This window comes from Nicrophorus vespilloides, unplaced genomic scaffold (assembly GCF_001412225.1).
Source record: "Nicrophorus vespilloides isolate i.1.1-1 unplaced genomic scaffold, Nicve_v1.0, whole genome shotgun sequence".
Lineage (NCBI taxonomy): Eukaryota > Metazoa > Arthropoda > Insecta > Coleoptera > Silphidae > Nicrophorus > Nicrophorus vespilloides.
In genome coordinates, this window is record NW_017097332.1 from 1 (window position 1) to 24,375 (window position 24,375).

Consider the following 24,375-nt stretch of genomic DNA (forward strand, 5'->3'; position numbering starts at 1 on the left):
TCCGGAATAATTTAAAAATGTTATTGAAGACATTTTCTGCGTGATGATACTATAAAATTGGTTGAAGAAAATGTAAATAATGATATTAACTTGGAAAAGCGTGAGACTGTCGAAGAACTAAAGAAAAATGAAGAGAACGTTTCTTGAGGCTTTGGATAAAGCAACTACGTATGAACAGTGCGAAGTGATACGTAAAATAATAGCTCCATTGTATCCTACGCTGAATAAATGTATTCCAAAGGGAGGAACTAGATGAAGAATTGGCTACATGTATTGCAGAGGAAAGAACACAAAAAGAATTAGATCCAACGCTGGCTAAATGTAATCCAGAGAAAGGAACAAATGAAGTACTTAGACCCTGCGCTGGCTGAATGTATTGCAGAGAAAGGAACAGAAGAAGAATTGGATCCTACGCAAGCTAAATGTATTCCAGAAGAGGGAATATAAAAAGAATTTCCTACTTTAAGCGAATCAAAAAATCGCCTAAATTGTGAACAAAAGCAATCTTCCGTAACGCTGAATTATAAACCATTAACTTATAAATGTATATTTATTAAAAAGAACAGTTAATGTTTGAAGAAAAACAAGACAATATGAAGAGAAATAAGTAAGACATCCCATTGAAAGTTATGATTCATTGATAATGCGTTTGCGCGTATTTTGTTTACTTTTAGGAACGCTGATGTCAGTTGATGTTCTATTGAAGCTAGTAAACTGGGTTATGTGTTATGAATTATAGTTTTGTTTACATTTTTGTCGGCATTGTTTAAGAAACTTTTGTTACCTATTGTATTGTGTTCCTTAAAACTTTAAAATGTCTACTTCAGGCTTCTTTTGCTCTGTTTGTGCAAAAACATATGCAAACCATTCAAATTTAAGGGCCCATGTAAAATTACACCACCCTGGTATAGTATAACTTATAATTTGTTTGCATTATTGTACATTATTTATTTTACAGATCAGCTTAATGAAATTGCTCCAAATAAGATTAAGTATAAATGTGAAATTTGTTCAGAAAGTTTTAACAACAAAATTCTTTTCAACAAACATCACAAGGTTCATACCTCAGGACTGAAATGTCCTTTATGCGAAGTTATTGATGTCAAACCAGCATTAATTGAACATTTTACATTGGTTCACAATGTAGATATCAATATTGAACATCATGACTTTAAAACAATTGAAGAATTTAATAGCTGGAAGAAACAGATAGAAGAAGAAAACACAGTATTCTTTCCCAAGCGCCACGGAACATTTCAAATCTGCTAATATATCCCGGACAAGATATCAGTGTCATAGGTCAGGAACATATCAAAGAGAAGGCAAAGGCCTAAGACATTTGAAGATTAAAGGCTCGAAAAGAATTAATGCATTTTGTCCTGCATCCATAATTCTTGATTATAAAAATGGTATTTACAATGTTAAATATACAAGTACCCACATAGGACACACAAATGAATTACGTCATATTTCTCTTCCAAAAAGTGACAGATTGATGTTGGCAGGTAAATTGGCATACATTTTGTTACATTAATTTCCAAGAAAATAACAATTTATTGTTCACAGATAAATTGGCAAATAAGATTCCATTTGAAACCATTATAGAGGACATTAAAGGTTCACTTCAAGATTCAAACTTGGACGAATTCATCTTGTCACAAAGCAGGACTTAAGAAATATAAAAAGGGACTTTAATTTGAATAACTCTGCAATTCTAAATACAAATGATGCAGAGAATGTAGACTTGTGGGTGCAAAAACTGAAATATACAAGTACACCCTTTGGACACAAAAATGAACTTTGTCACATTAACCTTCCAGAGAAAGACAAATTGATTTTGGCAGGTAAATTAACAGCTAATATTCCATTTAACACCATATTGGATTTTGTCAGATTCTGTATATAATTCGAAATTTGAATGAAAAAAAAAATCGACTTGAAAGGGTTAAACTTGAAGCAATTATTATTTATTTTTAAATCTATTGCAGATAATACAAATAATGGTGTATATAACATAGAATATCCCGAGAAGCTGCAAAGAAAGAAGAAAAAACAGTGCAAAGAAATATTAAGTTGCAAAAATAATGGAACTAGCAAGGATGGCTGTGAATCTCAAATTGCTGGTAATAATTTGCATTTTACATTGAATTCAATCAATTTATGAAAGAATTATTATTATATTTTTACGATAGATGAATCCAAGAAGCTTAAACGGGGAAAGAAAAGTAAATTTAAAGATTTTTTAAGTCGTCAAAAATGTAATGATACTATCAATGATGACTGTGACTTCGAATTGGTTGCAGATGATACAAATAACAGTATTAATACAGAAGATCCTGAAACTTTGGAACCAATAAAGAAAAAACAATATAAAGAAATTTTAAGTCACAAAAATGTCGCTTTTATTAAGGATAACTGCGATACCCAAGGTAATAATTGATTTTAATCAATTTGAAGGATTTAGTATTTTTTTTCGAATTGGTTACAGATGATGCAAATATTGTTCATGAAATAAAAGAGCTTGAGATACTTCAAGTTAGAAAGACAAGTAAAATTCAAGAATTTTTAAGTCGTTTCGAAAGTATTGATGATGCCGAGGATAACTTGGAAAAGCGTGAGACTCTCGAAGAACTAAAAGAAAAAATGAAGAGAACGTTTCTTGATGCTTTGGATAAAGCAACTACGTATGAACAGTGCGAGTTGATACGTAAAATAATAGCTCCATTGCATCCTACGCTGGATAAATGTATTTCAAAGGGAGGAATAGAAGAAAAATTGTCTAAAAGGTTTGCAGAGGAAAGAACACAAAAAGAATTGGATCTAACACCGGCTAACTGTATTCCAAAGAAAAGAACAGAAGTATTAGATCCTATGCTCGCTAAATGTATTCTAGAGCAAGGAATAGAAAAAGAATTAGATCATATGTCGGCTAAATGTATTTCAAAGGAGGAAACACAAAAAAAGTTAGTACCTACGCCGTCTAAATGTAATCCAGAGAAAGGAACAGAAGTATTGGATCCTATGCTGGCTAAATATATTCCAGAGGAAGGAATAAAAAAAGAATTAGATCATATGTCGCCTATATCAAAGAAGGAAACACAGAAAGAGTTAGAACCTACGCAGTCTAAATGTAGTCCAGAGAATGGTACAAATGAAGTATTGGATCCTGCGCTGGCTAAATGTATTCTAGATGACGGAAAACAAAAAGAATTATATCCTACGCCGGCTAAGTGTATTCTAGAGAAAGGAACAGTAGAAGAATTGGATCCTACATTAGACGAATCAAAAAATCGCCTAAATTGTGAACAAAAGGAATTAATAACTCCTACTTTAGACGTTTTAAAAAATCCTTTAAATTGTGATGAAAAGCAATCTGCCATAAAGCTGAACTATAAACCATTAGCTTATAAATGTATATTTATTAAAAAGAAAAGCTAATGTTTGAAGAAAATCAATACAATACATTATTTTCATAAAAGTGATAAAGTACAACTTGTTTTTTGTTATTGCAATACGTTATGTTTATTTTCAATTATATTACATATTAAAAAACTTTTAAAAATCAATTTTTGTATTATTTATTTTATATTTGTTTCGTTTAATTTAATTGATTAAGACTTCATATTGTTTTTTTTCGCTATTTTTTAATTTAAAATGCACTAAATCATCTATAGCGTTAAGAAAGAAAATGAACAAAATCTAATGTGAAAAGGTTAAATAAGAGATTATTTTTAAATTGTATTTGGTGGACAAAACCAAAGTGACTTGACACTTTATTATTTATAATTAATGAAAAATATTAATTAATTTGCTTCTTGTTTGTACATAAATATAAATTTGATTATGAATATTAGCGTGAAGCTGATTTCAAAGATGATATTAATTAAGAGAAAAATTTAAATTTGAGTTTGTTAAAAAGAGTGGAACTGAAAACATCAATTTACATTGTGATATACTTTAATACAAAATTCACCAACCTTTTTGATCTCACGGACTACTAAAGCTACTAAACTCAAAATTTTGAATTGGATTCTAAATATGAAATTATACTTACTCTTGTTTTCGCGTTGCGACTTATAAACATGCATCATAATAAGCGAAAATTACAAAAAGAAAGTACAAACGGAATATAAAAATAATCCAAAATTGTGAATATATTCAAATTACTCTGCGGATCGCTGGTTGCGCACCGCTATAAAAGAGATACCACTAGCTGTACGTAGGCCTTGTTTTTAGTTATTGAAAATGCACATGCGTGTTTTGTTTTGTTTACATTAGGGAACCTAACTGTGGCCCATTGTTGATGATATTTTGATTATTATAAACTTTTAAAATGTCTACTTCAGGCTTCTTTTGCTCTGTTTGTGCAAAAACATTTGCAAACCATTCAAATTTAAGGGCCCATGTAAAATTACACCACCCTGGTAAAGTATAACTTTCTAATTGTTTTCATTATTATACGTTATTTTATATATATTACAGATCAGCTTAATGAAATTGCTCCAAATAAGATAAAGTATAAATGTGAAATTTGTTCAGAAAGTTTTAACAACAAAATTCTTTTCAACAAACATCACAAGGTTCATACCTCAGGACAGAAATGTCCTTTATGCGAAGTTATTGATGTCAAATCGGCATTAATTCAACATTTTACATTGGTTCACAATGTAGATATCAATATTGAACATCATGACTTTAAAACGATTGAAGAATTTAATAGCTGGAAGAAACAGATAGAAGAAGAAAACACAGTATTCTTTCCCAAGCATCATGGAACATTCAAATCTGCTACATATATCCGGACAAGATATCAGTGCCACAGGTCAGGAACATATCAAAGGGAAGGCAAAGGCATAAGAAATTTGAAGGTTCATGGCTCAAAAAGAATTAATGCATTTTGTCCTGCATCCATAATTCTTGATTATAAAAATGGTATTTACAATGTTAAATATACAAGTACCCACATAGGACACACAAATGAATTACGTCATATACCTCTTCCAAAAAGTGACAGATTGATGTTGGCAGGTAAATTGGCATACATTTTGTTAATTAATTTCCAAGAAAATAACAATTTATTGTTCACAGATAAATTGGCAAATAAGATTCCATTTAAAACCATTATAGAGGACATTAAAGGTTCACTTCAAGATTCAAACTTGGAACGAATTCATCTTGTCACAAAGCAGGACTTAAGAAATATTAAAAGGGACTTTAATTTGAATAACTCTGCAATTCTAAATACAAATGATGCAGAGAATGTAGACTTGTGGGTGCAAAAACTGAAATATACAAGTACACCCTTTGGACACAAAAATGAACTTTGTCACATTAACCTTCCAGAGAAAGACAAATTGATTTTGGCAGGTAAATTAACAGCTTATGTTCCATTTAACAACATATTCGATTATGTCAGATTCTGTATATAGTTCGAAATTTGAACAAAAAATATCAGACTTAAAAGGGTTAAACTTGAAGCAATTATTATTTATTTTTAAATCTATTGCAGATAATACAAATAATGGTATATATAACATAGAATATCCCGAGAAGTTGCAAAGAAAGAAGAAAAAACAGTGCAAAGAAATATTAAGTTGCAAAAGTAATCGAACTAACAAGGATGGCTGTGAATCTCAAATTTCTGGTAATAATTTGCATTTTACATTGAATTAAATCAATTTATGAAATAATTATTATTATACTTTTACGATAGATGAATGCAAGACGTTTAAACGGGGAAAGAAAAGTAAATTTAAAGATTTTTTAACCCGTCAAAAATGTAATGATACTATCAATGATGACTGTGACTTCGAATTGGTTGCAGATGATACAAATAACCGTATTAATACAAACGATCCTGAAACGTTGGAACCAATAAAGAAAAAACAATATAAAGAAATTTTAAGTCGTCACAAAAATTTCGCTTTTATTAAGGATAACTGCGATAGCCAGGGTAATAATTGATTTTAATGAATTTGAAGAATTTAATATTTATTTTCGAATTGGTTGTAGATGATTCTGTACAATTAGTTGTAGACCTGAATTATGGTATTAACTTGGAAAGGCCCGAGACACTCGAAGAACTGAAAGAAAAAATGAAGAGAACGTTTCTTGAGGCATTGGATAAAGCAACTACGTATGAACAGTGCGAATTGATACGTAAAATAATAGCACCATTGCATCCTACGCTGGATAAATGTATTCGAAAGGGAGGAATAGAAGAAGAATTGACTAAATGTATTGCAGATGAAACTACACAAAAAGAATTGTATCCAACGCTGGCTAAATGTATTTCAGATGATGCAACACAAAAAGAATTAGATCCTACGCCCGGTAAATGTATTCCAGGGGAAGGAATAGAAAAAGAATTAGATCATATGCTGGTTAAAAGTATTTCAAAGGTGGAAACACAAAAAGAGTTAGAACCTACGCTGGCTAAATGTAATCCAGAGAAAGGAACAAATGAGGTATTGGACCTTGCGCCGGCTAAATATATTTCAGATGATGGAACACAAAAAGAAGTAGATGTTATGCCGGCTAAGTATATTCCAGAGAAAGGAACCGTAGAAGAATTGGATACTGCTTCAGGCGAATCAAAAAATCGCCTAAATTGTGAACAGGAGGAGTTAGACGTTTTAAAAAATCGTCTAAATTGTGATCAAAAGCAATCTTCTATAACGCTGAACTATAAACCACTAGCTTATAAATGTATATTTATTAAAAAGAAAAGCTAATATTTGAAGAAAATCAATACAATATATTATTTTGATAAAAGTGATAAAGTACAACTTTTTTTGTTATATGAATATTAACGAGCATTGTATATGTATCAGTTCTTAGCTATTTCGGTTACATGGACTAAACTCAACATTTTGAATTAGATTCTAAATATGAAATTATACTTAAACTTGTTTTTGCATTGGGACTTTTATAAAGATACCTCGTTAAAAAGGCGAAAATTGCAAAAAAAAAAGTACAATCGGAATATAAAAAATAATCAAAAATTGTGAATGCTATAACAGAGAAACCACTAGCTACAGTTGGTCTTGTTTATAATTATAGATAATGCGCATGTGTGTATTGTTATGTTTACCTGTGCAAATGCCGAATCTCTATTGTGGGTTATTGTTGACGGATTAGTTTACCATTATTGTGATTGTTATAAACTTTTAAAATGTCTACTTCAGGCTTCTCTTGCTCTGTTTGTGAAAAATCATTTGCAATCCATTCGAATTTAAGGAAACATGTAAAATCACACCGTCCTGGTAAAGTATAACATATAATTTGTTTTCATTATTGTTAATTATTTAATTTATATTACAGATCAGATTAAAGAAATTGCTCCATCTAAGATAAAGAATAAATATAATTGTGAATATTGTTCGGAAAGTTTTAAAAACAAACGTCGTCTCATCAAACATCACAAGGCTCATAACTATGGAAAGAAGTGTCCTTTATGTAAAGTTATTGATCTTAAACCAGCATTAATTCAACATTTTACTTTGGTTCACAATGTAGATATTAATATTGAACATCATGACTTTTACACAATAGAAGAATTTAATAGCTGGAAGAAACAGATAGAAGAAGAAAACTCAATATTCTTTATGCAGGACCGTGGTGCATTCAAATCTGCTACATATACCCAGACAAAATATCATTGCAATAGGTCAGGAACATATCAAAGCAAAGGCCAAGGGTTAAGATCTTTGAAGATTCAAGGCTCAATAAAGATTGATGCATTTTGTCCTGCATCCATAATTCTTGTTTATAAAAATGATGTATATAGTGTTAAATACACAAGTACACATATAGGACATAAAAATGAACTTTGTCACATTAAACTTCCAGAAAAAGGCAATTTGATTATGGCAGGTAAATTAGCAGGTAATATTGCTTTTAACACCATATTGGAAATTACGAAAATGTTTATAACGTTTGGTGATAACACACCATAACCCGGTGGTCCCCAACCCCTAGTCAAATGGTACCGGGCGCTCAATGAACATTAAATTGTTTCCATTTAATTTTAACATTGACCGGTTCGCGGCAAGATTGAACAAACTTAATGCATGTTTCAGATGGGTTGGATGAAATTGCCCCAAACAAAATAAAATATCAGTGTGTTGCTTGTCCACAAGAATTTCATAATTATCGTATCTTTAAAAGACACCTGGTAACTCACGGAATTCATTCAATGCGGAAAGAATTGCCCAAATGTCCGTTGTGCGATTGGAAAAGTATAGAAAAAGAATTAATTAAGCACATCAAAGAGAACCATGACATTGATATTAGAACTGAAAATAAGGAGTTTAAGAGTATGGAGGATTTCCAGTGTTGGAAAAGAGAAATCGAAAAAGATACCTGTTTTACCTTTATTAATGATAATGGAATTATTAAAACTATAGACCATACGAAAATAAAATATACATGTCATCGGTCAGGTACATTAAAATCAAAAGGTGTTGGTTTAAGGCAACATATGCCAAATAAAAGAAACGCGTTTTGTCCTGCATCCATGGAGGTGACTATCAAAGAAGGACGTTGGAATGTTTTGTTCACTGAAACACATATTGGGCATGATGACGATTCGGTTCATTTGAATGCTAAGGATTTTTTAAGTGGTAATCATTCTCACTTTTAATTCAATAAATTTATTTTATTTTCGAAATGGTTGCAGGTGATGAAATTAATGTTATTAATTTGGAAGATCCTGAGACGCTTGAACCAATAAAGAAAAAAAGACGTACAGAAATTTTAAGTCGTCACGAAAATGTCGTTATTGTCAAGGAAAATTTTGATACTCAATTTAAGGGTAATAATTTTCATTTACATTTAATTTGGAGGAATTAATATTTATTTTCAAATTGGTTGCAGCTGATGCAAATAATAGTAATAAAATGGAAGAGTCTGAGACGCTTGAAGGAATTCAAGATATTTTAAGTCGCTACAACAGTGTTGAGGATAATTGTGATATTTCTATTGCGGGTAATAATTTCAATTAAATCAAAAGTTAATTATTTTCTTTTTTCGAATTGGTTGTAGATGATTCTATACAATTAGTTGGAGAAAACGTAAAAAACTCAAAGACGTTTGAAGATGCGTTTGAATTGTTTGTAAATGATACTATGGAATTGGTCGAAAAGCCTGAGACGCTCGAAGAACTGAAAGAAAAAATGAAGAGAACTTTTCTTGAGGCTTTGGATAAAGCAATGACGTTTGAACAGTGCGAATTGATACGTAAAATAATAGCACCATTGCATCCGACGCTGGATAAATGTATTCCAAAGGACGGGATACAAATAGATTTAGATCATACGCCGACTAAATGTATTTCAGAGGAAGGAATAGAAGAATTGGATTCTACCCCGGTAATATGTCTTTCGGAGGTAGGAACACAAACAGATTTACATCCTACGACGGCTAGATGTATTTCAGAGAAAGGAACGGTAGAAAAACTATTGGATCCTACGCTGGTTAAAAGAATTCCAGAGGAAGGAATAGAATTCGCCTACTTTAGGCGAATCAATAAATCAATATCAAAAGGAATTCATAACTGCTACTTTAGACGTTTTAAAAAATCGAATAAATTATGATCAAAAGGAATCTTCCATAACGCTGAACGATAAACTTAGCTTATAAATGTTTATTTATTAAAAACAAAAGCTAATGTTTGAAAAAAAATCAATACAATACATTATTTTCATAAAAGTCATAACTACAACTTTTTTGTTGTAATAAATTATATTTTATATATTAAAAAACGTGTAAACACCAATTTTCCTTTTTTGTATCGTTTAATAGAAGTACTTGATTAAGATTTATTATCAGCAAATTGGTTTTCAAAGACGTTATTATTCAGAAAAGTACTTTTTAAGGTAACCATAGCATTGCTCATTTTTAACTTAGGATAACTATTTTCAGTTGTGGTTCAATTAATTTTTTTCAATTTCTATAGCTCTTAGCAGGCGATTCAATGAAAGTACGAAGATGTTTGTAGGCTTATTAGAAAGATGAGTCATTCTGCTTTCATACGATTGATCGACGATGAATTTACCTTTAGGGATTCTCGAGTTATTAACGAAAAACGATTTTTTTATTCAATGAATTTTTCTTTCAATTTCTACAGCTCGTTGCAGGCGACTCAATGAAAGTACGAAGATGTTTGTAGGCTCGTTGGAAAGGCGAGTTATTCACTTTTTATACGAGTAGTTGACGATATATTTAGCTTAAGGGGTTCTCGAGTTATTAATGAAAAAAGTTTTGGTCATGGGTCAATATAAAGCGAGAGAAATAGAAGAAATTGAATCTGATATTGTATAATGAAGTTGAAGCATATTTTAATATTTTTGATGTGACGATCAATACAAGAGGAAGAACACCTCAAAATTTTATGTTGTTTCTTGTAACAACATAAAATTTTATTATTTTTTTGCAGAACACATAGAAAGTTAATAGAACATAAAGAAGAAATTGTTGATGATTAGATGGAATCAGTTTTGTCGCAGATGCCTGATCATGTTAGACAAGTACACACTAATTTTATATGATAATTTGAAATATAGTAAGACTTCAATTAACGTTTCTGGACGCAAAGGGAAGTCACATTATCATCAATAAAGTTACAGATTTTTTTTAGTTATATCGAATTAGCATTAAACATAGAAACATAGGTTTATATCGAAAAGTATAGTATAAAAAAGAACAATGCTACTATCTTAGTTCGGGTGAAATCGTTTTCGGTTTCTTACATATTGACTGGACCACAAGAATATTCATTGTGGGCCGTTTGCGGCAAGCGAGTTTGATATGATACAAGTTAAAAAAAAATGCTTAAAATAATGTATCTATATTTTATTTAAGTTTTGAAAATTCCAATTGATTATCTAAGCTACCTATACTATTTAGATGAGAGTTTAATGAATCGCGTAAATTAGTAACACTGACTGTAGCATTTCTAGTTCCTAATCTTCTTAATTTTGATGCCGGTTGCAGAGCGCAACCATTGGAAATCTCGGTCCTCCAATTTCCAGAAATAAATTTACCATTTTCCTCTCTGTCCACAAAATTATCATTGCAATAATTGGCAGTGTCCGAGAACGACTCTTTGCTTTTAATGTAATTGTGAAGACAAACTGTGGCCTGCACAATTTTATCCACGGATTCTGGACAGGTGTTTTGAAATATTCGCCACCTGGTGCAGAGAACACCGAAAGCATTCTCTATGCACCTGTGCGTTCTACTCAATCTGTAATTGAATATGGTTTTATCATCTGGTAGGTTTCTTCCACCATACGGACGCATTAAATTGCGTTGAAGAGGAAAAGCGTCATCACCGATGAAGTAATAAGGGAAAAGAGTATCTGATCCTGGCAGATAACAATCTGAAGGTAAGTTTAAAGTTCCAGCGTTCAAATGTTGTCCGAATGAGGACTCTTTCAAAACACCTCCATCGCTTTGTGAATCATAAGCGCTCACATCAACATAAGTAAAATCGTTTTTGCTATCGCAGATACCAAACACGAATATACTCAAATCTTTCCTATACGCTGAGCTGGATCTGTTTGGAGCCCTAACTGATATATGCTTACCATCCACTGCACCCACACAATTAGGTATCTGCCATTTAGTGTAGAAATCTAAGGAAATTTCCTCCCATTGCTCTTCACTTGGCAATGGTAAATATATTGGTTGCAACACATCCCACATAACTTGGCAAGTTTCTCTATACACCTGACAGACAGTGGCTTTCCCAACACGAAAAGCAAAGGCTATTGATTGAAGAGAATCCCCGGAAGCTAGTAACCTGAAATTAACACAAAGTTTAATAAACAATGCATTTCATTTAGCATTACCTTAAAGTGAGTGCCAATCGAACAGCTTCAGGTAATACAGGTCGATTACTTCTCTTCTTCAAATATGGTCCACACAAGTACAAGAGGTCATCGAACATTTCAACAGTCATCCTGGTGCATTTGAAGAATGTTTCATTGTCTTGCAGACGCATTTCGTCAATGAGATCATTTCTTAAGTAGTGATTTTGGTACATGGGTCTTACCCACCATCTTCTCTTTCTCTTGCACTTCTTTTTGTCATTATCAATTTTATATTTTAGGAGTAAAGCTGCTGCTGCTGACAATAATAATACATTCGATGTTAATGCGTTGTTTATATTGTCCATCGAAAACACTGGTGTTTCTAATTGGATTTTTAGGTTATTGTAAACAACAGTTACAATACCTATAAGTTAATCTAAACGCTGCTGGCGTTGCAACAGCGTTGTGGTCTCTTTAAAGTAGTTTTTTAAATTGTTTTTAAAGTTATCAGTAAATAAACATTAATTCAAATGCACCAATCGTATTACTTGGTTTGAATTTTTTTTACAACTCAATTTTAATCAGGATATAAAACTTTATATTGATCATAGTTTTTCATTAAACAAAATTATTCAATCAATAAATCAGTAAACTATAAAATACTATCACATATAACATGCAGTTTTACTTATTTTAAGAGATGTCTACTTTGTTAACAGTCTGTATTAAATGTTGCGTTTCTGTTTGAATGTACCAATCAAAAACAATTTTTGTAAAGAAAATTTGATGGAACTTATTCTAATTCGTTCATCTCTATTTTCCAATTGTATCTTTTTGTTTACTTTTAGTAAGATTCCAAATGATGTTGAATGAATTGTAAAATATATTGGATTGGAATGACTGTGATGGGAATTTAATAAAACAAAATGCATTTGAATAAATAAATATTATTATAGAATATTAATACTAATAAGTGGTGTTTTTTTTTGGAGTTTAGTTGAAAGGGCAATCACTGTCGCTTCGACTATGGACACAATACGTCCCTCGAGCACTAAAATATAAAGATAAAAATTATAAATAATTTCTCAATTTATTTTTTCTAGTTAGAAATCTCAAACCTGAAGGGTGTATCGTGTCCCATTGGGATAGGTTTTCCAGGAAGAAGACCCCAATTACTCGTCCTCTTCGGACATTGCGCCGTGCAAGGTTTACCAATCATAAGGTTACCTTGTCGCACCGTCGCCGCAAAGTAACACGCGCTTTGGAAGTGGCTACAGCGCGCAACACCTGTATAAAGAATAAGACAGTTTTAATACGTTTTTGTGAAGAGAAATCTATGGTTTTCTTACGTAATTTGTGTCCCTTACATCCGGGCTGATTTCTGCCGCCGTTCACGCAAAAATCCACGTGTCCGACCTGATTGGTCTCCCCTAGAAATCCCGAATTCGTATGGATTATTTGCACCTGGTGAGCATCTTCTGGGGATAGTCGAAATTCGGATGAACCGTATTGTGAGACAAGAGGCCTCGCCGGATCCAAACCTATAAATAATAACATAAAGTTTATAAAACATTATCATCAATTAACGTACTAAAGCTTATACAAATGTATAGATGTACGTTAAATTGAAACATTTATCTTTGTTCGCACTAACGTACATTATGTTCATATTAACGTACACTTTATTGTCGGATACATAATCATATTTTGTACAGATCAAATTTATTTTTTATCTCGAAGAAAATATAAATCGTCCGTGCATTACCTCCTACTGAGACTTTATTTGTATGCTAGTTCAGTGAGATTCTCTGTAAATATTCGTCTACTTATTATTTAATTTACGTGAACAGTATGTATATTGAGTGAGCGATGGCTTTATATATCTATTCATTTATTGGCACATCGCAGTGTTTTTTGTGCCAACAGCGAAATCTAAAGTTATAGAGTTTTGAAACGAAAATTCATTGCATTTTAAACTGCAATGGTAAATTTCAATCATATAATATTTGAAAAATTATGTACTTGAACACAATTTTTTGTGCATTGGAATTTTATATTTAAATTATTATAATGGTTTATTCGCACGAACGTACACTTGTCCTCAGAAGCTTATTATTATTTCAATTAGGTTTCTAAAATGTGTTAATACAAATACTCAAAAGTCGAACAATTTCATGGATCAGATTGTGTTTGAAGTTCGAGGTTACACTATAACATACAATCTTTTCAATATTTTATAATTGCAAATACTGTATTAAGCACGTGTATTAAGTACGTTCGCATGAACGTACACTTTCTCCTCAGAAGCTTATTCTTATTTCAATTAGATTTCTAGAATGTATTAACTCAATTTCAAATTAGATTTTTTTTTGGAGATATTTTACTCAAAAGTCGAACAACTTGAAAGTCGAACAACTTGAAAGTCGAACTGTTATATTATTGAATTGGATTGTTATTGAAGTTCGAGGCTACATTACAAATAGTGTTGTTATTGCTATTTCAATAATGAAAGCCTCTTAAGTGCTTACCAACAATTCGATGCTGTTTGACGTCCAGATGATTGCTGACCATGCCGCAGATGTGAGCTCCCAAGGAATGCCCAACGCACGTCGTTTTCTCAGCGTAACCACCTAGATCCATGATGTAAGCGTACAGTTGGGCCGTGCACTTGGCCACCAACCTTGTATTGGACAACGATGACAAATAGCACGGAAATTGTGTCAGGGGTTTCCAATCCACTGTGAACACATTGTAATCGCCTCTCGACACGTACGCTGCAATATTCGAAAATAGAACATAAATACACACACACAATTGAACGCGAAAACACGTATGTTTACTGTTTTTACAGGGACTTAACAAAAACAGTGAGAAGAGTTGTTTAATGTAACCAACTTTAAATTCACACTTTTCGAAGTAAATCCTCAGAGGAAATAGAAAATTCTAATTTGAAAGTCTACAAAAACATCTAGACAAATGCAATTCCATTATTTTTTTGAAGTCTATAAATGTTTAATGTTTACATCTTAGACATTTAATCTTTACTAAATAAAATCGTAGATTTAAGAATTAAATTTACAAAAATTAATGGAAATTATTTAATAAAAACAGATTTTGGACAGATACTATAGATATTAGTTTTTTCTTTCAACCGTCTTTCTTCGTATTATGAAGTAAAATTATTTCTTCAACTAAATAATGTTATTTGAAATGCTTGTCCAGATCTATAATTCCAAGCACTTAAACATCTTAAAGATGCATATCAACTTTGTTTAATATGTTTAAGTGGTAATCACGATTTTTGTTTAATTTTTGTACTGAAACTATAGAAGATTAAAGACTGAATGAATTTATGTTAAAAGTATTGCAATAAATAACATTTTGTTAAAAATAAATGTGAATTACACAAATTAGACTGAAGCGTCATGTCGTGGGACATAAAGGAAATTAAAGTAGATAAATAATATAAAGTAAGGAACTATTGTACGCTGATCTCCATCGAACAATTTATGCTTTAAAAATTATAAAGGTTAAGCAAGGGGTCGGCGAATTACCCCAAATGGGGTAAAAATGAATTATTGGGGGTAATGAGGACATTTAGCAATTAACATGCTAGAAATCATGAAAAATATTAGAAGTTGACCTCCATAATGGGGTAATACCGAAGTAAATGAATACATTTTGGAGTAAATAGATTCGCGACACCTATTGCATGCAACGTATATTTACAACTAAACCCATCTAATAAGTACTGTTATTGATTTCGAAAATTAATTACTAACTTAATTATGTTTAAAATTGAAACAAATATTGCTGTAAACATTTGCAGCGGATCCAAAGAAAACAAACTGAGAAGTAGCCCACTTTTACTTTTCGACGAGAGAAACAGTTAAGATTTTTACCAGAGAAACAGTTATTTCTAGAGATGCTGTTTTACTCCTTGGAAGGAATTCGTCTGCGATCAAAATTTTCGCTTTTAATTCGTTCAAGAGAAAACGTTACATATGCAAAGACCAAATTAGACAGCGACTCGGAATTTCTTAAAACGCAAATTTTCGACCTTTCGTCTTTTGTTTATTGCTCAATTAGTGGTAGAATTAAAGAGAACAGTTAGTTAAGATTAACGAAGGAAATTTTTTGGTGTTAATTATGAGCGAAAATTTGAAAGAAAAAAAATACCGTTTCTTAGGATGGTCATCGGTGTTTTACTTTCGGTCCCATTAAATCCGTGCACGATTATAACGTTTTTCCTGTCCGGTTCCCATCCGCTGTACTTAAGTGCCAGATTGTTTCTGATGTCGATCCTTTTACGTTTTGCTCCTGATTCACTGCAAAGAAAAAATAAATCTTAATAGTTTCTTCACAAATAAATGATTAATATATTTAATAATAAAATATATTTTTTCTAATGGAAAACGTGGAAAGTAACAATGAAGAAAAATTGTAACTGTTGAAGTAATCAAAGACATTTCTTTGTTTGGAACTATATTTTTATATATTTGTTTAATGGAAATTTGTAAATCAACAAATATTTATAGGAATATGGTTAACTGTTGATACAATCAAGATTTGAGTATAGAAAATATATGGAAAAAAATGTCATAATTTTAGTAATTGTTACTTGAAGTTTTAGTAACTTAGTGTACAAATATGAAATAAACAAATTATTTTTGAATTCGCAGATTTAGTAACTTTTAGAAACATTATTATTTCTGACGGAAATGTGCAAACTAATCAATAAATACAGAAAAGAGATTTCAAATTGTTTAATTAACAAATGTTGTTTCTTCATTTGAAATAATAGACAAAACTTAGTTATGTAAAACAACAAATATTTATAGGAATATTTTTAACTGTTCATACAATTAAGATTTGTCTAAAAAAATTTGAAAAAAATGACATAATTTTAGTAATTATTACTTGAAGTTTTAGTAACATATTTTTTTTTAATTCGCAGATTTAGCAACCTTTACAATTTTTTTTTCTTCTGTTGGAAATGTGCAAAATAGTCATTAAATACAGAAACAAGATTTCTAATTGTTTAATTAACAAATGTTGTTAATAATGGTAAACATTAATAATGTACTTATGGTAAAAACTTGTATATATTTGTTCACTTACTGAGTGTATAGATAAAATCTGATATCGTTATCCGGGCATTGGTAGGACTTTTTCAGAAAGCACTTCCAGTATCTAACGTCGAACATGTTTCCAACTCCTCCGGAAGTTCCTGAAATAAATTCAAGAAATATATGTTTTTAAAAGCAAATATTTTTTTTATGAATGGATGTTTGGAAAAATGTTTGATTTTTTTCCATTTAATTTATGTTTCAAGGTGAAATCAGGTTTTCCTTTTAAAAACCGTATAATTTAAACGTGATTGTTTCATTGTTTCAAGCGCTGTGGTTTTTAAATAAAAGTAAGAAAGTGACGATAAAAAAAAACATTCACAACTGTCTTTATTTAAAATTTGAAATATATATTTTTGAAAACTATTTGAAATTATTATAGAAAAACTTGATTATACATTTTTTTTTGCTATTAATGCAATATTTATTTATTATTTTAAACTTATATAAAGAAAATCATACGTATTTTGTGGGAAATTATAATAAAGATATTTTATGATAATAATATTGTAAATGTTGTTAATTTTTTTTAAAAATCGTCTGAAGTGCAAACAAGAATTGTAGAGAAGTTTCATATTGTAAATAATGTATTGTATTATATATTTTTGTAAATATACAAGTTTTAGTTAGTTTTTTTCGAAAAATGTTTTAACCCTTTCCAGCCCAAATTTATTTTAAAATTTTTGTTTCTGTTTTATTCAAATCATAAAAAAACATCTTACCTGTTTTTTTTTTCATTATTAAATATTACATACTGTTAAAAATACATCTAGCTTCAATTTACATTAGTTACATGCATCCAGTTTTAATCGTCGAAAGACAAAATTGTATTTAAAAATTAATGATTCCAATTGGAATCACTGGGCTGGAAAGGGTTAAATATGTCTTGAAATATGTAAATAATTTTTGAATATAAATGATAATTAATAATAGTTTACACATATAGTTCAATTCAATATATTGATAACAAATTAACAAAAACATGTTTATATTTAAAAAGTAAAGTTTTAATATTAGAGCAATTTTACTTTCACATGAATAAAGTTTGAAAAAAGAAGTAGGAAATCGTAGAAACCATTGCCAAATCATTACCAAAATGAGATTAAGTAAAAATCAACGTTTTGTTTCAATAACTTTAGAGTACAAAAAGGAAAGCCTAACAAAAAAGAAAGACTAATTTTGAATGAAGTGATGCATGGAAAAAAGATAATTTACCAATTCGATTATATAAACCACGAAATTGAATTGCATTTGAAAGTTATTACGTCTATTTGAAAAGATTTTGCGAATATTTTATTAAAAATATCGAAAAGTAATGAAACAATTATTAATTAGGACAAACTTTGGTCAAAATTTGTGCTAATAAAGTTTTATAAAAAAATATATAATTATGATTGAAAAATATACAAAATTAAGAAACTTTAAGATTTACAAATTGTTTTCTTTTTGTTCTTGTTTTGAAGATTATTTTTAATTAGTGATACGTGAATATCTTAAAACTAGTCCAAATGAAACAGATATATAAATTTCTTATATTCTTTTTTTTGATAGTTTATTTTTATATAGACTTTTTTTTGTTTATAGATAAAGATTAATTTCATTTTCAAATAAATTAAAGTTATTCCAGACAATTTTAACTAAATTATGAAGATTTTTACCTTAAAATGAATCTACAACTAAATAATAAGACCGTATGTCTTGTCATGTTTTATTTAGTTATTTTTTTTTAATTTACTAATGATGTGAATATGCAAATTGGCATTTAAATTCAGCAATATATGTTAATTGAATAATTGAAAATCAATAAAAAATTAGTAAAATTTAAATTTGGAAACTGATTTTTTTTAGTTTTTAATGTTTAATTGTAATGTACGAACTTAATTACCAATCAATGTTGCTTTACTACAGTGGTTTCCAAACTTGATGTTACTACGTCTCCCTTAAAAATATTTAATCATTTGGCGCCTCCCCTCCCAACTCCATTACATAAAATAGATAAAACTTTAGCAGTCATTTAGAAAATTGCTCTCTGTGACTAATATTCGCGCCTCCCCTTAGACTAGTCCGCGCTTGGAAAACGCTGCTTTACTATTTGTAAATTGTACTTTAAAGATAAAATCATCAATCTTTGATATTATAAACATAATTACTCCAATGATAAGATACATCAAGAAAAGAAAAGTCTAGAAACTTTGGTTTTAAAGTCCTGATTAACATTTGCTGTAAAATGTGAAATCTTCTAAGATAGACCAATAATAAATTAAAAAATGTATTCAAATTATTAACATATTTTCATTAATAAACAAAATTTATCTTTACTTATTGAAATATTCAAAGTCAATTATAAAAATTTATTAAATCTAATTAACATTTATAAGTTCTTATTTTGTTTGCAAATTTTGATTTTTGTATAATTTTTTGCTGATTTCAATGGAAATTTGCCTTTCTGGCAATAATCAACTGTTTTAATTCAATTAATAACGTTTTATTTTTTAGATTTAAAAAGATTTACAAAATATATTGGTCTCATTTTCACAGTTTTTTTAATGTTATTTAAAAATACATTTTTTTTTCTTACCTTGCAGAACAAAGCAAAGGAGGTAAACTGCTGGAAACAGGCACATCAGGATGAACTTCATCATGAACGTTTTAAATACAAATATAGAAGAGGAAAAGCAGCACTCGTAAACGGAAAAAACACCACACAACTGTTCAATATCCTAGATTTCAGGTACAATTATTTTTTTCGATCCAGCAACGCGTTGTTAGCAAATGAGCGCGGATCTTCGTCGGTCAGTCAGTCAGTCAAGAGTTTGTACAGTTAGTTTGATGCAGATGAGAGTCTTTTCTCTTCTCAGCTCCATTCGCCAACGAATGAAGAGACTCGCACACACAGAAATAAAAACGAAAAAAAAAAATGTGGAACACATACATAAAAGACTTAGAACTTCATCCATCCGTTGCAGGAGGAAGGAAAAGCCATTCACTTTTTGATTCGCCAAAAAAACGAAATTCCGAATCCGTAAGGAATTAAAACTGTCTATCGACGGAGAAGCGTTATTTCTAGGTCAGCGGCTGCGAAGGAGGAGGAAAAGATTGAGGTGAGGAACTAGTCCAAATCCGTTCCGGTTTAGTATTTAAGGGAACGAATTTATGCATTTACACACGTTGCGTATTAGTATAAATCCTACAGCAGCAAACTGTGATCCTGTATGGCTTTAATCCAAACGTTCACATCTTTAGGTTCGAGCACGTGGAGTTCATGGATTTGCGGATTAACCTTGTCCGAGGATATTAAATAGAAGATGGATTTGAGTCCGGCTTTCTTTCGCACCAAAACCCTGTCCAGTCCGAAAGCTCCGATCTTGTTTTCGGGCATGAAAAGCTCGTACCTCCCATTGACTTCTCTTAAGAATACAATAAGATCACTCAGAACTACTATCCTGATTAAAGCCTTGTCGTTCAACGTTGCTTCTCCTTCGAAAATCAACTTTCTGTGCTCAGCCTGCATATCGAATTTGCTAAACTGATGTCCCTTGTAAATCGTGTATGATTTATCGTCGAGTTTATGGCAAATCTCCACTTTTCTAAGAGCATTTTGTTGCTCCTCGATCTGCTGATTCACATCGAAAAGTATATCTTTGATGGAGTCATGAACTGAGTTTAAATCCGATTTATTCGTCTTGAGCATAGCGGAAATTAACAGTTGATACTTGATTAGGCGTTGCTCGATTAGCAGTAAGCAATCTGGTAAGCTTTTCCTTTTGAGAAGCGGATTCTTTTGGCAGGAATTGATGAACTTCTCGAACTCGTAGTCAGTCTCCAAATAGAATTTGTAGATTTTCAAGGCTTTATCGCTGTTCTTACAGAAATCTCCGTACATCTGCTTAAGCTTCGATGAGTTTCCGAAAAAGCCGGCCAAGATGTCAGTAATGTTAGCGGTCAATTCAGCTTGCTCCTGTCGCGTGGTTAGTTCATCCAAAAACGATGTGTGCACTTGTATCAAATCATCGATCCCGATGAATACTCCTCTCAGCTTAGTTTCCGAAGCGAAAAACTTGGAAAAACCATCGCAAAACAGTTGTTGTATAGTCAACAGAACGAGGCAGTAGTGTTTCTCGGTGAGGATAAACTCGTGGATGAGTTCCTGCATCTTGATCTCCTGCGGATCCAGCTTCTCGAGCGTCTCCTTCTCCTGGTTCAGACTCCAACAGTCGGAGTCGTCGTCCAAGTTCTGTGTTCCTGGGATGGACATCTGGGACAAGGTTTCGAACTCGTCTGGGATGGAGAGAAATTGGTCACCGTCTTCTGAAACTATTTCCCAATTAAGAGACAATCCTCTGGGAAGGCTTCCGGCGCGGCGCCTACTTGCGTCCATTATTGTCGACCTCAGAGGAGCACGTGCGTCGACGTCCCGTGTTCGAGCGCGAGTAATGGTTGGTATGTTGAAACGACGAAGGTTGGAGTATAACTAAAAACTTGCTGATAAAAATAAACACACAGCTCGTACACGAACGCACACGACTTTTGGCTGCTTCGAATTGAATTGAATTGACTATAGGTATCACATCAGTTCAATTTGCAAAATGCGGTGTGTCATTGAAGATTGTTGTAAGCCGGATCTCGTATTGATGATAAACGAAAAAGTGCAATTTGGATTAAATATAGATTTTTTCCAATAATCCGATTCGTTCATTTTATTCAATAATCCATGGGATCATCACGATTATCCTAATTTGAAATACAAACAAAAATAACAAAATTAGACAGTTGAAATAAACAAGAATATTTAAAACGAAGTATACTTGTCAAGTATCAAAACTTTATAGTAAATTCACAACTAATTGTAAAATACATTTGTTATTTGGTACTTTTATACAAGTAAACAAATCTGAATCGGACAACAAATCGGAATTCATTCATAAATGAGTTATATAACTTTAAATATTGTAAACAATGTTCTAATTATATTTATATAAATAATTTATAAAAAATATGATAAATAAGAAAGATTTCGACTACTTTCTTTTGAAAATAACAAATAAATAACAAGATTTTTCTTGTTAAATATGTTTGTATATAAATTTTTTTTTCCAGTTTCAAAATTATTACTTTATTAAATTAATATAAAATGTTATGAAATTTATACTTGTTATGTATATAAGAATCATAACTTAAGTTATTTTAGTGAAAATTATTGCACAAACACAGAAATAATATAATGATTAGTTAAGAATCATTACAAATTGGAAGTGAAAAGTAATATATTTTTTACAAACATGTAGTTAATGACAACTAGTTAAGTTTGTTACATTCCATACATGAAATATACAGTATAACCTCGTTTAGCGCTTCCTCGATTAACACTGATTGCATATAACGAAGTCTATTCTAAGCCTGAAAAGATCTAAATTTTCATATATACTATATACAAACTAGGGTTTGTAGGTTTTGAAAACCCGATATTTAGAGGTAAATTTCCTAAACCGGTTATATATAACTAAAAAACGGTTTTTAATTATTTATTTAATTAAAAACAGAAAAATGTTGACACAAAATCTCTGTTACATATATTGAAAAGAAAAATTAAAACTGAAATCAGTTCTTAGGTTTTAGTTTAGAACCGATTTTAGTAAATTTACAAAATCCACATTAAGTTTTTTAGATAAATATTATTAAGATTGTATCCAAATTATTAAATAGAAGATGACTGCGATGATAAAAAAGCGGCGAAGAAGAAAAACAAATCATAGCTTGCTTTGAAACAATCAATTCATAAATATCTTCAAAAACCTGAAGATGTGACTTCCGCAACCTACTAAAAAAATAAACTTTTAGTGTTAGAGGGTATAAAGAGAAGAACGAATCATTTAGATCATTAATTAATGAATTAAATACGTTGGGTTTGTAGAACAATAGAAAATAAGTTGTGAAAAACCCTTTTCTCTATTTGTTTGTGAAAATTCGAAAACCGTTCTAAACTGGTTTTGTAGAAAAATTAATATAAGAAAACCTGTTTTTTTAAATGTACGTTTTTGTATAAACCTTAGTAAGAACTCACCATAAGCGTTAATCTAGTATATTTTGTATTTTGTTTTATATAACAATCATTTCTTATTTTTCAAAATATATTTTATTGCTCAAATTAGAGTCGTAAGTACTATAATAATTCCAATAATTCCTAAATTATTATTATTTACTATTAGTTTATTCAATTATGATTGTGTTTTTATATTATCTCTAAATTGATAATCAAAATGAGTCAGATATTACTAATTTGGTTTATGCTTACGCAAATAATAACAAATTACGTAGTGATTACGTACAAAATAATTCATACGATTTTTTATAACAATTCTTCAAACCACATGAATTGTGGTGGATGATAAACATGTAATGAGTTTTGAATTTATTTATATAAATTAATGTTGCAAAATGTATTTTCTTTAGAATGTAGAAAATTTTGTGCATTGACAAAATATTTTTGTGATTTCATGTGTCCAATTTCAAACTGTGAAAATAAATATTAAAGTTAGAGCCAATAAAAAATAAAAAATATTGTAATAAATAATTGACTAAACACGATATAGATACAAAACAAAGTCAACTTATATAATTATCAATATAATAATTATGCTTTTAATTTTTTATTTGCAAGTTGTAATCCAATATTCTAGTTATTTCATAAAATATTCATAAACTATTGAATTGTTTTGATGCTATAACTTTTTGAGGGCCGCATTTCTTACGCGCATTGTACCACCTTTTTAATTGTTTCTTAATTTTCTAGAAAATGTCCAGGAAAAGGAAATTGCCACCTTATAATCAGCAAATTCATTAAAACTAGGCATACATATTTTTATGCATCTCAACTTTTATTGTTACAAATACATTAGTTTACAAATTTAAAAATTGAATTTGTTTGCTACCACTTGAGTCTAGAACTTTAGGAATTTCTGGACATTCAAAGAGTTAACTAATTATTATCTTAATATTCTAGAAAATGTCTAGGAAAAGAAATTACCATCTTCTAATCAGCAAATTCATTAAAACTAAGTATAGATTTTTAATGCATACTAATTTTTATTGTTACAAATACATTATTTTACAAAATTAACTCTTGGGTCTAGAATTATACTTATTATTTGGAATTTCGAAATTATATAAATATATATTAAAACATATAAGTTTAAAAGTGTTGAGTAGACCACGTTATATCGAATCAGCGTTAAACGAGATCTTACTGTATATAAGTTGTTTTTGTCCTAATAGAAAATTTGAATTTTTGGACATTCAAAGAGTTAACTAGTTATTCTGTAAACTATATTAACGGTATGAAATAAATAGACTAGACTATAACTTTATGGAATTCTGAAATTATACAAATATATTAAAACATATAAGTTTAAAGTTTTTTAAGTGTTGCGTAA

General features: G+C 30.3%; 7 protein-coding genes across 9 annotated transcripts in view; 4 read left to right on the forward strand and 3 right to left on the reverse strand.

Moving 5' to 3' along the window:
- The first annotated feature begins 685 nt into the window (after positions 1 to 685).
- LOC108559862 (zinc finger protein 860-like) lies at positions 686 to 1,458 on the forward strand. The gene is made up of 2 exons (XM_017917231.1): positions 686 to 905; positions 959 to 1,458. The coding sequence occupies exons 1-2, from the start codon at positions 815 to 817 to the stop codon at positions 1,267 to 1,269; spliced, it is 402 nt and encodes a 133-aa protein (XP_017772720.1). The 5' UTR covers positions 686 to 814; the 3' UTR covers positions 1,270 to 1,458.
- Positions 1,459 to 1,691: 233 nt separating this feature from the next.
- LOC108559857 lies at positions 1,692 to 4,304 on the forward strand. The gene is made up of 5 exons (XM_017917225.1): positions 1,692 to 1,844; positions 1,989 to 2,123; positions 2,193 to 2,429; positions 2,489 to 3,412; positions 4,279 to 4,304. Exons 4-5 carry the CDS (start codon positions 2,644 to 2,646, stop codon positions 4,302 to 4,304), a joined length of 795 nt encoding a protein of 264 aa, XP_017772714.1. The 5' UTR covers positions 1,692 to 1,844; positions 1,989 to 2,123; positions 2,193 to 2,429; positions 2,489 to 2,643.
- LOC108559858 lies at positions 4,284 to 6,862 on the forward strand. Its single transcript, XM_017917226.1, has 7 exons — positions 4,284 to 4,424; positions 4,483 to 5,028; positions 5,089 to 5,367; positions 5,510 to 5,644; positions 5,714 to 5,953; positions 6,013 to 6,708; positions 6,834 to 6,862. The coding sequence occupies exons 1-7, from the start codon at positions 4,334 to 4,336 to the stop codon at positions 6,860 to 6,862; spliced, it is 2,016 nt and encodes a 671-aa protein (XP_017772715.1). The 5' UTR covers positions 4,284 to 4,333.
- A 62-nt stretch (positions 6,863 to 6,924) lies between these two features.
- Positions 6,925 to 9,773, forward strand: LOC108559860. 2 transcript variants are annotated; one of them, XM_017917228.1, is made up of 6 exons: positions 6,925 to 7,265; positions 7,324 to 7,887; positions 8,082 to 8,624; positions 8,681 to 8,815; positions 8,878 to 8,988; positions 9,046 to 9,773. In XM_017917228.1, exons 1-6 carry the CDS (start codon positions 7,175 to 7,177, stop codon positions 9,594 to 9,596), a joined length of 1,995 nt encoding a protein of 664 aa, XP_017772717.1. In that variant the 5' UTR covers positions 6,925 to 7,174; the 3' UTR covers positions 9,597 to 9,773. The 2 variants fall into 2 exon arrangements, with proteins under 2 accessions (XP_017772717.1, XP_017772718.1); XM_017917229.1 differs by having other exon boundaries at positions 7,324 to 7,875.
- Positions 9,774 to 10,854: 1,081 nt separating this feature from the next.
- LOC108559861 (putative nuclease HARBI1) lies at positions 10,855 to 12,335 on the reverse strand. The gene is made up of 2 exons (XM_017917230.1): positions 11,856 to 12,335; positions 10,855 to 11,806 (listed from the first exon to the last, which is right to left on the reverse strand). Exons 1-2 carry the CDS (start codon positions 12,179 to 12,181, stop codon positions 10,855 to 10,857), a joined length of 1,278 nt encoding a protein of 425 aa, XP_017772719.1. The 5' UTR covers positions 12,182 to 12,335.
- Positions 12,336 to 12,803: 468 nt separating this feature from the next.
- LOC108559865 (phospholipase A1) lies at positions 12,804 to 19,606 on the reverse strand. The gene is made up of 7 exons (XM_017917234.1): positions 19,524 to 19,606; positions 16,938 to 17,046; positions 15,996 to 16,144; positions 14,345 to 14,590; positions 13,166 to 13,357; positions 12,935 to 13,103; positions 12,804 to 12,867 (listed from the first exon to the last, which is right to left on the reverse strand). The coding sequence occupies exons 1-7, from the start codon at positions 19,585 to 19,587 to the stop codon at positions 12,810 to 12,812; spliced, it is 987 nt and encodes a 328-aa protein (XP_017772723.1). The 5' UTR covers positions 19,588 to 19,606; the 3' UTR covers positions 12,804 to 12,809.
- A 508-nt stretch (positions 19,607 to 20,114) lies between these two features.
- The window catches only part of LOC108559864 (rho guanine nucleotide exchange factor 2-like), a 7,852-nt gene continuing 3,591 nt past the window's right edge, over positions 20,115 to 24,375 (reverse strand). Inside the window, exons 2-3 of one of the 2 annotated variants that reach the window (XM_017917233.1) lie at positions 21,314 to 21,676; positions 20,115 to 21,259 (exon numbers count right to left, since the gene is read on the reverse strand). In XM_017917233.1, coding sequence (XP_017772722.1) covers positions 20,133 to 21,259; positions 21,314 to 21,323 — 1,137 coding nt within the window. In that variant the 5' untranslated portion in view covers positions 21,324 to 21,676 and the 3' untranslated portion in view covers positions 20,115 to 20,132. Of the gene's footprint in view, positions 21,677 to 24,375 lie in introns of both variants that reach the window. The other variant, XM_017917232.1, reaches the window with a different exon arrangement.

Excerpts from the sequence above, each read along its gene's own strand:
- LOC108559862 (XM_017917231.1), top strand. The coding sequence starts at position 815 with ATGTCTACTTCAGGCTTCTTTTGCTCTGTTTGTGCAAAAACATATGCA. Across the intron at positions 906-958 it reads TGTAAAATTACACCACCCTG|ATCAGCTTAATGAAATTGCT; the intron begins GTATAGTATAAC and ends TTTATTTTACAG.
- LOC108559857 (XM_017917225.1), top strand. The coding sequence starts at position 2,644 with ATGAAGAGAACGTTTCTTGATGCTTTGGATAAAGCAACTACGTATGAA. Across the intron at positions 3,413-4,278 it reads TAAACCATTAGCTTATAAAT|GGAACCTAACTGTGGCCCAT; the intron begins GTATATTTATTA and ends TGTTTACATTAG.
- LOC108559858 (XM_017917226.1), top strand. The coding sequence starts at position 4,334 with ATGTCTACTTCAGGCTTCTTTTGCTCTGTTTGTGCAAAAACATTTGCA. Across the intron at positions 4,425-4,482 it reads TGTAAAATTACACCACCCTG|ATCAGCTTAATGAAATTGCT; the intron begins GTAAAGTATAAC and ends TATATATTACAG. Across the intron at positions 5,029-5,088 it reads TGACAGATTGATGTTGGCAG|ATAAATTGGCAAATAAGATT; the intron begins GTAAATTGGCAT and ends TATTGTTCACAG.
- LOC108559860 (XM_017917228.1), top strand. The coding sequence starts at position 7,175 with ATGTCTACTTCAGGCTTCTCTTGCTCTGTTTGTGAAAAATCATTTGCA. Across the intron at positions 7,266-7,323 it reads TGTAAAATCACACCGTCCTG|ATCAGATTAAAGAAATTGCT; the intron begins GTAAAGTATAAC and ends TTTATATTACAG. Across the intron at positions 8,625-8,680 it reads TGCTAAGGATTTTTTAAGTG|GTGATGAAATTAATGTTATT; the intron begins GTAATCATTCTC and ends AAATGGTTGCAG.
- LOC108559861 (XM_017917230.1), bottom strand. The coding sequence starts at position 12,181 with ATGGACAATATAAACAACGCATTAACATCGAATGTATTATTATTGTCA. Across the intron at positions 11,807-11,855 it reads CGATTGGCACTCACTTTAAG|GTTACTAGCTTCCGGGGATT; the intron begins GTAATGCTAAAT and ends TGTTAATTTCAG.
- LOC108559865 (XM_017917234.1), bottom strand. The coding sequence starts at position 19,587 with ATGATGAAGTTCATCCTGATGTGCCTGTTTCCAGCAGTTTACCTCCTT. Across the intron at positions 13,104-13,165 it reads ATGTAAGGGACACAAATTAC|GTGTTGCGCGCTGTAGCCAC; the intron begins GTAAGAAAACCA and ends TTCTTTATACAG. Across the intron at positions 12,868-12,934 it reads GGACACGATACACCCTTCAG|TGCTCGAGGGACGTATTGTG; the intron begins GTTTGAGATTTC and ends TTTATATTTTAG.